This window comes from Thunnus maccoyii, chromosome 13 (assembly GCF_910596095.1).
Source record: "Thunnus maccoyii chromosome 13, fThuMac1.1, whole genome shotgun sequence".
NCBI classification, from domain to species: Eukaryota; Metazoa; Chordata; class Actinopteri; order Scombriformes; family Scombridae; genus Thunnus; species Thunnus maccoyii.
The window spans coordinates 23,711,081-23,726,339 of NC_056545.1; the positions used below are offsets into that span (position 1 = coordinate 23,711,081).

Below are 15,259 nucleotides of genomic sequence, written 5' to 3' on the forward strand. Positions count from 1 at the left end.
TGCAGAGAAAATACAGAGCTAGGATAATGAGCCAGTCAATTATTTGTATCTGCCCAAGTGACAGTTTGCTATTCAGCAAAGTTAACTTCCTGCCTGCAAAATGTCACCGAGTTATTCTATTTTGCAAGATTCCACCGTCGCCAAAACCAAAATACCCTCAGAGAGGGGAAGACATATAAAACAAAAAGGAACTACAACAAGACTTCCAAGAAGAAAGTGAACCACAACCAATTATTCTATCACCTAGAGGCCTCTGTAAAAGGTTGACAGATTGTATGAGGCAGGTGATTAGTTTTAAGTGTCAGATGATTGGGCGGTGAACTCTGCACTTAGAGAACTATTACAAGGACTAATGGAAGGAAAGCTAATATTCTCAGAAAAACTCCCTAACAAGCTTTCTCTTTTTGATTAAATATAATGAAACACTTCAAGTATTGAAACAGCTTTGCCAGTCAAATACCTAGAAACTGTTTTACATGGCACCAGCCATGATGATGCAGGCAGTGAACAGAATGACTTATAAGTGAGCACTACTTTTCCCACAATAAATATGAGATTTGCATTAGATCTACCCTAAAACCAGCACGTGAAGTCAGTGTACATTACTCTGATGCTGTTAAATTACAAACCAAGAAAGATTCTGCTAATTAGACTTAATATTTAATTACAAATCACAGCCTGTAAAATATAATATGCCAAGACTATCTTCCAACAACAGACTATAATGCCTGAGGGCATTACAGTGTTCTACACACAGCTCTTGTTTAACATTTCATTTGCTGTGAGATTTCTTGTGTTCTTACAGATGACTTTGGATATGTCATGCTATTTCACTTGCTGGTAAATCTTGAATCTTAAAGAATGAACACACTCTGACCTATTTGTGGTTTTTTTTTCTTCTTTCTTTGAGCAATGAGCAATAATTCTTTGGGCTCTTTAGCATATTATAAGGATAATATTTATTTATTTACCTATTTATAGTCTTTATTTTATACCATGTTACCTCTTCTACTTCAGGACAAACATACATATTTCATGGCCCTTGTATGCCCCTGCCTTCATTTACTTCCTATGTTTTCGAAGAGCCTATTCTGGCCCTTTTTGTTGTTCTTAACACAGCTCGCATTACTCAGCATATTTAGTGCCACACATACCTCTCCCAATCTATCCTTCGATCATTTAAGTTTACTTTCCATTCCAATCTCCACCTGGTTTGTATTGGGTAACATCAGTCTGAAAAATGTTTTTTCCTGTAATTGCACTTGACAAGCAACCTGCTGGCCCAAGTAACTGTTTATTGACTTGTCTCTCTACAGAGCGGTGCTACTCCTCATGGTGCAGTGCCACTGTAGTTGTTTGAGAGGCATAAGGTGCTGGCTTGCACCCATCCCCACCCAGGTGCCACAGTGTGTAAACGCAATGATCGATTTCGAATTTCTTGAGAGCTGCAGGGAATTCTGGTGGTTACACAAAAACTGTCCAAAAACCAGAGAACATCTGAACATCTGTACCTGCAGCATTTCACTGAGCAAGACACGATTTGCTCTCTCTTTGCTCACATATTCTATGTCCTTCTTGCAGCAGCAGCTAACAAAAAGATGAAGGAAATGGGTATTTGAGCCTGTCTACTCTAGATTAGCCCAGTTGCATATGTGATTAATGTTGATATGCCTGGTATTGTTTTTGGATTATCTTATTCACATTAAAGAAAAAATTCCAGGTCTTAATGAAACATATCATGAATCGAATGACCACATGAATGTTCGCAATAGATTTGGCTGGAGTTCTGGCAGTATATCAAACTGAAATTCAAGTGGGCACTTGAGGGAAAAAAAAACAACATGACCTCTGATGTCGAGAGCCCTTATTAGTTATTGCAGAGAACAGTAGATATTGTAAATGCACAGCTTAGGCTGCTAATGGAAATGAGTATGAGAGAAGGGAGAAACTGCTAATGTAGTTTAGACGTCTGAAGATATCCATGTACTGTAAATGCTGAATACATCTTAGGCAACTGCAAACTGTGTTAATTCCATTTGGACCTGTAGTGGTGGCTTATTAGATTACTGCTTAAATGTCATATTTATCAGGTTTAGAGATGTAAATGGAAAGCATTAGATGTATCCTTTAAGGCTACATAGAAGAAGTAAGCAAGCTCTCCCCGGCTAACAGAGAGCTCGTGTAGAGTTTGTGGCTGATTTATTCCAATACAGATCACTACTGGCCCACATGCCGTTCAGTGTGTGGGTGGTTTACATTAAACTAAATGAATATTTGGTGCTACAGTCAGCCCAGGAAGTATTTGAACAACAAAATACTGTTTGATATTTTGGCTCCATTCTTTTTCTCTACTTCAAATGTTCAATGAGATGATGCTAATGAGGTTAGTTGGTTTTAATTTTAGAGTGTCTTCAGATTCAAATTAATATTCAATGAAGCACTAGTTCGTTTCCTTTTATTCTAATGTTAGAGCCATTATGTGCATGTGGTGCCTGGAGACACAAGTACCTCTCCATGAACAAGGGGGGTTGTTGTGAACAGAGGCCAGCAGCACTGAAGCACCGCTCACCTGTTCAGCCCGACAGCCAACTCGGCTCTGCTCTGCCCTGCCAAGCTACCAGCTGGTGGCAATCTTCAATTACAACACCTGAGCCGCATTAACTCGTCAGCCCCGACCCTGAAAGCTAGCAGGTGCGTGAGGGGGAGGTGCAGGGCCTCACTGGTACCTGTGGACAAGGTTTAGCTCATGTTAAAGGAAAGAAAAGTAGTTATATTAATTTACTGAGATGCAGATTGTAGTGAAAAAATGAGCTAGCTACTGTCAACAAAAACAGTACATAAGCAGCCAGTTAGTTATCATTGCAACTCTGACAAATGATACATGTGCAGAATACTCTGTTATGAACTGTTGATGTCTTAACTTCGTACTTCGTAATTCCAACATAATACAGCTACTTAGCAATAAAATGGCAACTTTTATCCTGTCAGTGTAACAAATATCTCATTATGAACTGATGCTGTAAAAAACTGCACAGCTTTCGTACATTCGCACATTTGGTTTTAAACTGAGAAAGTGACGATCTTATGTTGGCAATCAGAAAACTATGGCAACATGAGGAGTTATCACATTAATAATTGGTTTCTTTGATCACATTTAGTTTTAATAGGAGCATTTTGCAAAGAGAAAATATTCAATATTTATAGAAGAACCATATATTACGTGCTACCTGCAAGTAACTTACAGAAAAGGTTGACATTGGAATGCTTTGAAAAACAACACGTCTGGGAAGAAAACAATATGTTGAGTTTTACAGTGAAGTTATCGCACAAGATGAAGGCTGACAAGTCTGACATGTTATCTGACCAATTACTTTTGACATAATTAAATGTAGCCACTGTGCACTGAAGAGGTGTCTTTTTATATACTGTGTTCCTTGATTAAAGTGAACCCTCTGCTCAACCTCACAGCCATTATGTCCTCTCCTTGTAAAACAAATCATTACAGCAAACTAAAATTCAATCTCACTCAGTGCGGTGGCATCATAATAAGTGCTTGATCTCAGTGGCAGTGTGCCTCATCATTTGAATTAATGCTGAAATACTCTCAGCAACCGGCACTATTTAGACAATGATTTATTGAAGTGAGGATATTGACTCTGAAATTGATTTCTGATATTTTCATAGCAGAACTGAGAGTGACAACTGAATTTTGTAGACTATTAGAGTGTTTACATTTGTAGAGGTTTTGGCAGAAAGTAAACACATCTTCTGTGTTATGATAGATGAACTTAATTTATCTATAAAGTTCTTCAAACAAATTAACCAGAAGATGAACACATTGTCAGTAAGGCAGAAGTTCTGATACAGTGAAATTTTATTGTTGAATGCAATGTTTAAGTCTGCACGCACCTTTTAAATTGTTCTGAAATTAGTAATCACATTTTGACCCAAGTCTGTTTGAGGGCTCGATTATAAAAGGTCTGTCAATGCAAACGGACAGCTTATGGCTAATTCAGCAATGACTGAGAGTGTGCTCAGGTGGGAGGTAATAGGAATTAAATGAGTGATGCAAAGCTTCACAGACTCAGCTGAGTTGGGAGAGATGCTTTCATTGCAAGCTGATACAGACACAGTTTGTTTTTTGTTTTTTTCCCCTGTTTTTAGTATGTGTGAGAGCAACTGACAGCCACGATTAAATTAATGATGATGTTGTACATGAAACATACTGAGTGCACTTCTACAGAGTGCTTATTCACTTAAAGCAAACGTCCCGTAATGATTCACCTAAATTTACTTCATCAATTTTAATGCAGTAATAACATCCTCAGTTAATCAAAGTAAAAAATTATGGGAAGTGATACAAATTGCTGAGTGTTGTCAGACTTAAAAACTTGTAACCGTCATTTGTTTCACCTATATTTCTGTTATCAATCATTTATATAGAAATGGCTTTGAATAGATGAGCAAAAAACTGCCCTGCTCTCAAGTACTTGAAACAGTAGTGCACATACAAGGATGCAGATTTGGATTGATCACGCAGACATTTTTTTTCCTCCAGTGAACTAACCGTGACAATGTTTGGGCATTGTTTTGCTTATTTGAGCGCAGGCTTGAAAAAGCATCACAGTAACAAGGCTGTGTCTGATCCATGTTACATTTGTATTCACGGTTCTAAAAGACATGGATTTTGAAGTCATTCATCAGTATAGCAACCATAGTGCAGGCTTTTAGAAGCATAGCTCCCAGGTGCATGGTGTGTTATATAGAGAGCAGATGTAGCTTGAAGAAACATTGCTATTTGAAAGTATTTAATTGGAGACTGCATTTCAAGACAGCCAGCCCTGCCGCTGGTTTTATTCTAATTGCCAGCAGCAACGCACTTAATGAAGCGAGTGGTGAAGAGTGTGGGTAAAAGAGTGAGAGTGACCAGGTTTCCAAGGCAACAGCAGCAGTAGCCGAGTAGTGTTTTCATCTTGAGGAAAAGGCTACAGGAGAGCAGTGTTTCCCTGCAGTGCTTCCTGCAGCTCTATAATGAATATCTATACGGTAAAAGATATTCGTGGAAATGTTGCAGGGCTGAAAAATGCACACAAACCTGTAGAGTAAGGCCTTTACAATCCACCAGAGGAACAATTTTTCTTAGACATGTATAGACCACTTCTGAAGTACAATAGTGCACCCAGTTTGAAAGTAACTCTGCAGGGAGAGCTTGGAAAAAATTTTGTCTTAAGGTTTTAACAAAGAAATAGGTTAGTCGTGTTTTGCCCTGCTTATCTTACAGATATATATCAATGCAATTTCTTTGGAAGCCAGAATGTGTCTATTTGCACTATTTCAACAACACATGCCCACAATGGATTACTATCCATTACCCCTGCAGTACAGTTCTGCAAAGTATCAGGTTTGGGGTTTTTAGTGCACTTCAGCCTCGGGTCGTGTTCAGGTTTGGTTATTTCCAAATATCGTTTATGAGGAAATTACTCTCTTTTTCTTTTTGCCAATAGTCTGCATCCATGTGTGTCATGTGTTCCAAGTAGGACACACTAGGCCCAGCAGGAAGAGAGAGAGAGAGAGAGAGAGAGAGAGAGAGAGAGAGAGAGAGAGCGTGTAGCCGATGTGTTGCATTAGCCTAACGGTCAGTAATGGATGAAATAAAGCAAAAACTTGCTAAAGGGAGTGTTTCAAAATCCCCAATGATTCAGGGAAAGATTCTTCACTGTAGGAACATGATGACCTTGTATGATCCATGATTACGCCTGTTCATAGAACTGGTGAGCTCATCAGGGAAAGGCTCTCACGGTTTAAACAAGCTGGGATGAACAGTAGCCAGTATTGGGAAAAGGCAATATTGAGCTTGATAAACACCCATGAGTAAGTTTTCATACCTCAGTGACTCAATAGGTGATCAGTACCAGTCCATTCAAAAATAAACCTATGTAAGAGTTCTCTAGCTACGGTTAAGGTTTAAGAATGAAGAGCATGTTCGTGACAAATAAGCATTTAGGTCAGGCAACTAAAATGTTAGATAAAGTTTAGGAATGATTGTGATTATGCTTAATCATAACCAAACACTGGCTGTAAGCACTGTAGGAGATCAGTCTCAGTCTGCGGTTTTAAAGTCAAACCCTTTGTTTGTTCATCTGCCACCCTGACATCCACACCCTCCCTCACTTTTCAGTATGCTACAAGCTTCATGGTTCTTCCTGATTTGGCACTGGTTGCTAAAAGCTGTTTGAGCAAACAATAAGTGCTCTTCTTCATCGGAGGAGGACATTCTCTAACGGGTAAGGCAGACAGTTTATTATTATAAAATATTATCGTGTCATGCGCTGTCATGCTATCACAGCTGGCTGCAATTTATGTTTTCGCTATGCATTTAACATTTTGTAAGAGGAAGTGATAATTGGCTTATATACAGCTGTAAGCTACTTGGTGTATCTTTGTGTACTGTATATTTTGGTCATTCCCAAATTAGTTATTAGAGATATTTCTTTGTCACTGAGGAAGGAATAGCTCAAATATAATGTAAGGTTGGTTTCCATTCTCAAATTTGGTAGTACCAGCCTCAGACTGTGTCTTAAGCTCATTGTACGGGCCAGTTTTGGGTATCAGTTTTTCATCAGTTCGACCTCTATTCTGCAGATAATTACTCAGTTTGACAACTTTGAAACAACCTTATGTTACAAAAGTTGATGTCAGCCTATAGTGCTTCACTGTGAAAAGAATATGATGTGTAAAACTGAATTATAAGTCAGGCACCACATGAGATATGTATTCAGTTATTGACTCAATTTAACATATTCAATTTATCATCTTCCTGGTCTCATCTGTATTTCATTGTCAATTACCACATGGTCTTGGGTCTCCCTCACCCAATTCTAGGTGACTCCCCTGAATAGCAAAACACTTCCATGAGTCAAAAAGAAGATAATAACCATAATACTGAGACAGCACATCCCTCAAGTAAGAGGGTCTCCAGCAGAACATAGACACATTAATAATTGATAGATAGAAAGCCAGCACTACACGGCAATTCTGAGAAGCCCAGTGACTGCCACAGGAGAAATTTCCAGCAGCAAATAGGTCTTGAAGGTACCAGTTATGTCATCTTTCACTACAACGGTGAAGTGAAAGGCCGAGCTAGTCTAATAGACTAATAAATTAGAAAATTGAGCCCCTTACCCTGGGTTAAAATTCCATGGGGAACAGATGTGTTGTAATGCCTAAGTAACAATTTAAGCAGTACACTCAGATCACAAAATATCTGTGAATGGTAAAAATGCTCCCCTCAGCCAAAAGCCTCAAACACTCGGTTGTAGTGATGTAAGTTGTAACTCTGGCTTACCACAGTTTTCTAACCGTATAGTATAGCAGGCAGCAGCATTCCCAGTCTACCAGTCACAGCATGTGCTGTAATTCATTGCATTTAGCATCGAAAGCTTGAACTTCCATTTGTATCTGTTTCTATCACTGCAGCAGATGATGTAATACAGTTTGCACAGCAAGCTCTGCCCCATGTCCGCCTTTAAGGTTACATGCTATTGATAATATTGGCTTCCTCTCACTCCCTACAAAGCAAGGTAGGGGCTAAAATTAGCAGTGAGTTAAACAAAGCATCAGAGCTGATAAACTCAGTGAAGTTACTCATGCAAGTTCTGTTTGCAAGGAAAGCATTGGAAGAGAACCTGATGGGATAATTGTGTCTCCTCGAGCTCTTGCACCTCTTTCACCCTACTGCTTGGACTGAGAGAGAACTAATTACTGTACATGAGCTGGACTTAAGTTTTAGGTTGTTTCATAGTTGTGTTGGCTTTTCACATTAAATTTGCATTTGTGTAAGTAATGCAGCTTACTTATGCGGTAGGTGACTCTATAATTGCAGTGAAGCCACCACTGCAAATATTCTGCATGGGGTTGAAAAATGTCTCTAATGAAATATCCTCGAGGCAGTCACCAGGAAGTCTTCTAAACACATCAACAGAATCTCTCTCAAGCGATTGTCTATTAAGACGTGGCTGCTGCTTGCCTTAAAATCAGTTCAGAGGGTGAGAGACCTTTACTCTCTTGGTCCGTCCAAGTCACATACTCACATTGAACCAGAGCTGTGCCATGCTAAGGCAAAACCCATCCTTCATACCTTCAAGCACTGGGAGTTCTCTCAGATCCAGGATGGTTCACTTGGATGTTTTTATCTTCCATCTCACTGGGTGGAAAACATGCATCATAATTATGCCCTGCTGTTGCCATAGCATGTTATGTGCAACAAACAGGTGCACGGCAGCGATGCACAGCAGCTTTTTATCTGTTTATGCTGTCAGACAGGCTGGTAAACTCCTGTCAAAACACTCACCCATTGGCGTGGCAATGGCGTTTCACAGGTCTTTGTGGAGGAGATCATGGTTGGCACCCTGCCTCAATGTGCTGGGTGTGTCAGGGTTTCTCTTAAGGTCTATTTTGAACTCTGGTTCGAGCAACCTATGAGTGGTGAGCTGTTTTCCATTAATCTGCCCGTTGCCCCCATTTTCCAGTGCGCATTGTTCTCAAGGATGCACATTCCTCAGCCTCAGCTGGTGCTAAGCACTACTAGGGCTGGCAGGAGCAAGAGGCCATGCAAAATACCCATATCCAGGAACATTCTCAAGGGAACTGTGCAGATGGGTATTCAAGCCTTTAAAGTGCTGTTAGAGGTTGTGTGTACACTGTGATAGTAAATATTGTGACATTTTACACACTTAACCAACAGTCACATCAGGCAAATGCTGAATACAAAGCTAACCTTGTACTTGAAGACAAGAAAGGGGACAACTGATGGCAGCAAATAGAGATATGTACGGTCAGCTGCCTTGCTTCTTCTCAAACAGCCTTTCAGTACTCCTAAAGTATTACCCTCATTGTACAATGTAATTAATCTGTTTTTTATGTTTACTGGACTATATCCTCACATTTATATATTACTGAATGCAATGTTGAACTGAATGTGATGCTATATTTGGAGTATATTTATTTTATGAATACAAAAGTGATCTTTGACACCTACAAAATCAAATTACCAGTAACTACAATGAGCCATTTTTTTTTATATATTATTCTATACAAAATGTCACTTTTCTCCCAGTGTTTACTGAGATAATGTGTGAAAAGCAAGCATACAAACATTGACTACATTACTACTACTTACTACTACTACTAAATTTTTATATAACAAAGCCATGCATTGACTGAAGTCTTAGCCATAATGCTCACTGGCAGCTATGACTGAGGACAATGTGTCTAATGAGTGTAGATTAACAAGCTTATACAAGGGAGATTGTTGCCTTTATCTATGTCCAGAAGAGTTAATATAGACAGTTCTGTTGGACAGTGCAGTTGTTCAGCACTCACAGAGTGCTTATACCATATGCTTGATCTTTGAAGTAAATATAATATAGGTTCAGCCGGCTGGTTGGTGATGACTTTTGATCTAGCACCATCATCAGGTCAAAATTTCAGTCTGTCCAATACTTTGGTTTGTGACCAAATACCTTCAAAGTTAATGATATTCCCACCAGCCTCAGTTCTACTTTTTGCGCTAATTAGCACGTTAGATTGCAAACATGCCAAACTAAGATGGTAACAGATTGATGAAAACAATGATGTTTACAACACAGATATGACAAAACGTGCCATATATATTATAAATAGTTCATGCCTAAATGTTCAGAAAAAATGAAGACTGTATTTGTTACATCTCTCTAGCTCATTTTCACATCTCTGCTCACCCAACACTAGATATATCATAAAATCTCACAAGTGACTTAACATGTTGACCTTTCTCCTTTCACCATTTTCACACAAACGAACTATGACATACTGCCATGCATATCTAGTAACACTTTCATGCTTCAACATGATAAACCCATGGTATATATAATACCAAAGACCACCCTCAGGGCAGTTACATCATTTACTTCACCATGACCGCTAAAGATCAAAAACCAAATGTATCTATCTAACAATTTGGATATCTTTACAATGAGCATTACAGAGTCTATGGCTATAAACCCCAAGGCTTGTTAGCTTTCTCATTTAACATGGCCTGAGATGTACAGTGACATTACTCAGAATATTATCCAACTCTCTGTCTTGATCTTGCCTGATACATTGTGTGATGTTTAATAAATATATGCATTATCTACCATTTTAATGATTATTGAGGACAAGATTTTTCTTGCCATCTAGCCCGAGTGAATTAAAATGAGTGCTGTCTTAAAAATCCTTTAGCGCAGACACTGCAAGCGACCAAGAATGAAAGGCACAGTGGCATGTAGTACTATATTCTCTCTCATCTTAGGAAGAATATACAGCAGGACTACATTACCAGAGTGACTGAAGACTCTGTCTTGGATACTGTTTGTGAAACAGGCCTAAAATTGCTTAATCACTCATGTTATATTACTGTAGTTCACACATGACTAAATAATATTGTATTTGTGCAACAATGATTAAGTCAATTAAGTTCACAACTAATGTGCTAATGATCAAACACAGTAGAAAGGCATAGAGTGTGAACATCCAGACATAGAAGAGTTCCCCTTTCACTGAATGCTTTCAACCGTAGCTCATTGTCCATGGAAAAAAAAAATCTCTCTGACTTAAAGCAAAGGCACATAGACATCTCAAAATTAACATCACAAGACAGCGGTCTCGTAAGCCTTGGCCTAAATGTGTAGCTATGGCCAGCTCATCAATGCTTTAAAGAAATGTCCTGTATTATGCTGAGTGCATGATGTGGACTGTGTACTTCTGCCACTTTTTTTGTTCTAGTTGAAGTAGTGAACACAGGTCCTGGGACTCTCCTACTTCATGCCCTGGAACGCATCCCTCTCGACATTCTAGGGCTTCCTGACTTAGAAATGAGGCGCTGGTCCCCACATGACAAGAATACTAGTTCTCCTTAATGAGCCTGTGTCCTAGAGTGAGACACATTTTACACAATGTAGCTCCAAGGCTGCAGAACCTCTTATAAAAATGTAACAACCAAACGCTTGTTTAACACTCAAAAGCGATGAATAATAATAGAAAACAAAGAAAACACTGACAACATTCATTTTTTCCCTGAAGTGATTTTATTACAAAGTTCATGAGGACTTACAGTATTACAAGAGAATTTGTCAACATGCGAAAACAGAACAAAGCAGAACACAGGAGTTTAACAAACTGGTAAGATAAGACAATCCACTGTTCACAATAAACATAAAAACTGATTAAGTCCTCAGGAGGTGGGAGCCGGTGAATGACTACAGTGCAGGCATAGAACGGCCACATTCACACTGACTCAGCAAAGGTCAATCCAACCAAGGCAAGATGTGCACATCTCAAGAAAACATGTTACAATTTTTATATGCCATCGGCTTTTCTCAGAACTTTTAGAAAGCTTCACTTGTATGTACATAAAACTGTACAAAAACATGGCATCACAAGCATTTTATCCTATATAAATATACCAACAATTAGGATAACAACTAGATTCTCTCTTGCAAAGACATATTTTCAAGGCAATTGTCTTTGTTCTAGATGAACAGTGAAAAAGATGAAATGTGCAGTTTATTTCAGTCTGTTTGGGAGAGGGCCTTTTGAATATGAACCAGCACTGACATTTCAGAAAGTAAAATAAAAGAAAGCGAGTAAACTGTTTCTACCAATTATCTTTGGAATTCATGCTAAAATCACTGCCTGCTTGACAGCAGACACAGGGTTGTGGAGATCTATGTACACTACACCACCAACATTTCTTTATTTTTTCACACAACCAGTTTGATAAGAGTCTTTGATAAGAAAAAAAAATCCCCTGCCAATTTCAGTACAGTAATTTATCCATCTGTCCACAGAAATGATCACCATACAATACACACTACAGAGAGGCAAAATATACTCAAGTGAATTCAACATTAAATCAATGTTACAGTACAAATTAAACATTATTCAACATACTTTTGAGTGTATTTAGGTGCTTCATGATGTCCTCTAACTTTGATCAAGGAGAACCATTCTGTGTTTGAGAGAGAGCACAGTTCATTCAGCATGAGTTCAAAAGAAAGGTCGAACCTGGTGATATATTGTTCCAGGGGTGAGTAGCAGGTCATTAGCTGGAGTGAAAGAGTCCGACTCATGAAGGGGGGGGGAGGCCCGAGCTTGTTTTTATTTCGTAGAGGACTTTAATCAAACTCCTGTCATTCAGTTCAGAGCAACGGTCGACGATCACGATCACGAGTTAGCCGCATTTATTTCATGTATTGGTGATCAAAAAGACAAATCTGAAGATACATTCCAGATTCACTGAAGCAATAAGTGTACTTAGGCTGGAATCAGGTTATGATTTAACCCCAGAGATAAATCTTGATGCAAAGCAGTTGTGAATCTGAATTGAGCCAAAGAATTTAAATAGATAAAGTTGTGACTGAGGCTATGTGACATTGGATTTATCACTCATTGCTATCTTTCTCACTTGTCATTAATTCCAGGTCAGTGATCTTACCCGCTGCCTTCAGTTGGTGAAGGCACAGCTCTGAGAGGGGCGCATGGGGGAGCCGTGGGGGTTTATCACAGTGTATCATGGCTGTTGTTTAAATTTTATTTCAGTCGCTAAATGGCTTTGAAAACGGCATAATGTGCTTTCTCCCCCTCAAGGCAGGATAATCGCCCACCTTATTTAATCATGGCCATGTCCAGTAATTTCCATATGTTTTCAGTTTAATTATTCTAAACACAGTTTTCAATGGCAGCATGATGAGGTAAGTGCTGATAAAAAATACCCCTTTTAACTGATTGTAGCTCTGCGGGTGGATTTGCATTATCTGGTGGGTGCCTTGTCCTGGGGGTGTGCTCACACATGCCCTAGCTCAGGACTCATTACTCACCCTAATTAGGAAATGTCCATTCCAGGCTCTTCCACCCTTACTCAGAGACACAATCTCACTATGGAAATACTCTGCAGAGGTGAAAGGTATCTACAAATCTAATCAAATCAATGTTTAAATCAGAGACACCGGCTAGCTCTAAGATGTTGTAAGGCAGGCTATGTAGTCATCATTAACATCTAATTACTGACTAATACATAGTGTCCTTCAGACATATCCTTCAGATTCACTTGGAAAATCTTTGTAAAGATAAATGAAGCCCACGGGCATGCCCTATTTTTATTCTTTGCTCAATAGCCAAAGGAGGAAAAATACCTAATAACTTATTAAGCATGTTGTCCTCAATACAAGGAAATCATAATTAACAGGAGTTGCAGTAAATTGAGCCTGACTCCTACTATCTAATCCTACATTTAAGCTCAACTTTTCCCTCTATTTGTGGACATAATAATTGACATGAAATCAAATATTTAATTTGAAATCTTTTTATTTTAAAGCACCACACTGAATGTGGATTCTTTCCATTCAGTGGTTGCACTGAATGTTGAATTCACTTCTGAAGAAGTATATATCGAGTGAGAATACAGTGGGAGACTTTGGAAAACAAAGGAAGTGCTCTGAATGTAGAGCACCTATCTAGTTTACTTCAGCGTAATATTAAGTTGCGTAAGTACTTGAACTCTCCTGTGGCTCTCAAGACTCAAGTGCCTTCTTTCTGAACCTTAATGTAAATAACTGCTCATGCATTCATTAAATCTACAGGAGTTCTTATGGGTCGTGAGGGGAAAGGATTATGAGTTGCATGTAGAGCCCGTCTGATTGTCACGATAGAGAAAAGCTTTTTAAACTGACACACTGGTATGATTTCACCAACAGAGTGAGTCACAAGCTTTTGAATCAAAAGCCAATCAGAATGTATCGAGTGAGTAGTCTGCGTTTGGTCATTGTGACTCCAGGGGTACTGTGGCCAAGTCATGATGAACGATAGGTCGCAGTGCTGAGAGTCAGTGGAACATAATGTCAGTTTAAATGGTGCCACACAGCTTTCTCCACCAGTGGCAGAGCTCTACGGGGAGCAGAGGTAAAGGCCATTCTACTATGATTATGGGTCGAAGGTGTGTGTGTGATTGTGTGGAGCGGATAAATGCCTTCCACAATTTCGAACTCTACTCCTGGAGATGGTTTCAATCAAGTTTTAACAGCAGCAGCAAAGAAAAGCTTAAATATGCTAAAATTCTGAGGCAAGTTTTTTTTCAGCTTATGCCAGACAAAAAATATATGTAGAACACACCATTCAAATGTATTTACAGCACTGTACATTAAGATAGACCATTTCATTGATTGTTAGTCAAAAGTGTTATGCCTTCTGATAGGGCTTTACCGGCCGTCTAGTAAATTATCTAATAATGGCACAAGAGCACTGATCACAACTTTCAAATTCAAGAGATCACTTCACAGAATGGGACTTGGCTAACTACAACAATAATTAGTTACTACTAAAGTAGCAATTACCGTCTGCATTTCCTTTTGTATCCTTCAAGATTTTGTATAAATAAATGAGTGAGTGCATCAATTAACTTTGTGAAATTCTTAATAAATATGCTAATAAATTAATAATTTAAGGAGGAAATGACAAAAAAACAAGTGTTCATGCCAGTGATTGAATGAGTCACAGCCTATTGTTACCTACAAAACGGGCATTGGCTTTAGCATGTTTAGCATGTTTCTCCTTCCGCAGTGGGTGTATCTTTTCTTCATTTGTGCACCGATCGGATGATGATATTCCTCACAGGTAAATTTCCCTTTTGGGGGTGTGGGCAGAGGGGGAGGTGGGTGGGTACTCAGAGGCAACGCTCAGGGGCATCTCCTCTAAGGGGCAGTCCTGACTGGCGTCATGACCACTGTTGGAATAGGCACTGCGGGAGGGTGGAAGGCGCGACCGATGCTCCTCGCCACCCAGCCTGGCGCTCCCATTGGCCAGGCGTCCCAGGCTCCCTCTCTCCTGGTAAGGCACGAAGGTGGAGAGTTTCGGGAGGTTCCTGGTCTTGCGTACAGGGGAGGGATGCCCGGGCATCCAGCAGGCGTCTGAGTGGCCCAATTCGCTGCACTCGGTTGTACAGTTTCCGGTCATTGCCACATCAGGGAGAGAGCGGATATCTGTGGGCAGCAGAGAGAAAACAGCACCATCAGTGAACTTCATAGTGATAAACATTCAGAACAACATTCATAAAAGATAAAATAAAAAGTCATATAAGGCATTTGTGAACAGAAATGGTGTCATCTGAAACACCCCATGAAACCCCCCACCACCCCCCTCCTTGAGGTCTTTGCAGCTGTTGCTAAGCAGTGAGCAGCAGTTGCTA

General features: G+C 39.5%; 1 protein-coding gene across 4 annotated transcripts in view; it reads right to left on the minus strand.

Moving 5' to 3' along the window:
• Window positions 1-11,099: 11,099 nt before the first annotated feature.
• pcdh1a (protocadherin 1a) overlaps window positions 11,100-15,259 on the minus strand; it is a 223,645-nt gene continuing 219,485 nt past the window's right edge. For all 4 annotated transcript variants that reach the window (XM_042430100.1, XM_042430099.1, XM_042430101.1 and 1 more), the window contains one exon: window positions 11,100-15,053. In XM_042430100.1, the coding sequence (XP_042286034.1) occupies window positions 14,683-15,053 (371 nt within the window). In that variant the 3' untranslated portion in view covers window positions 11,100-14,682. The remainder of the gene's footprint in view (window positions 15,054-15,259) is intronic.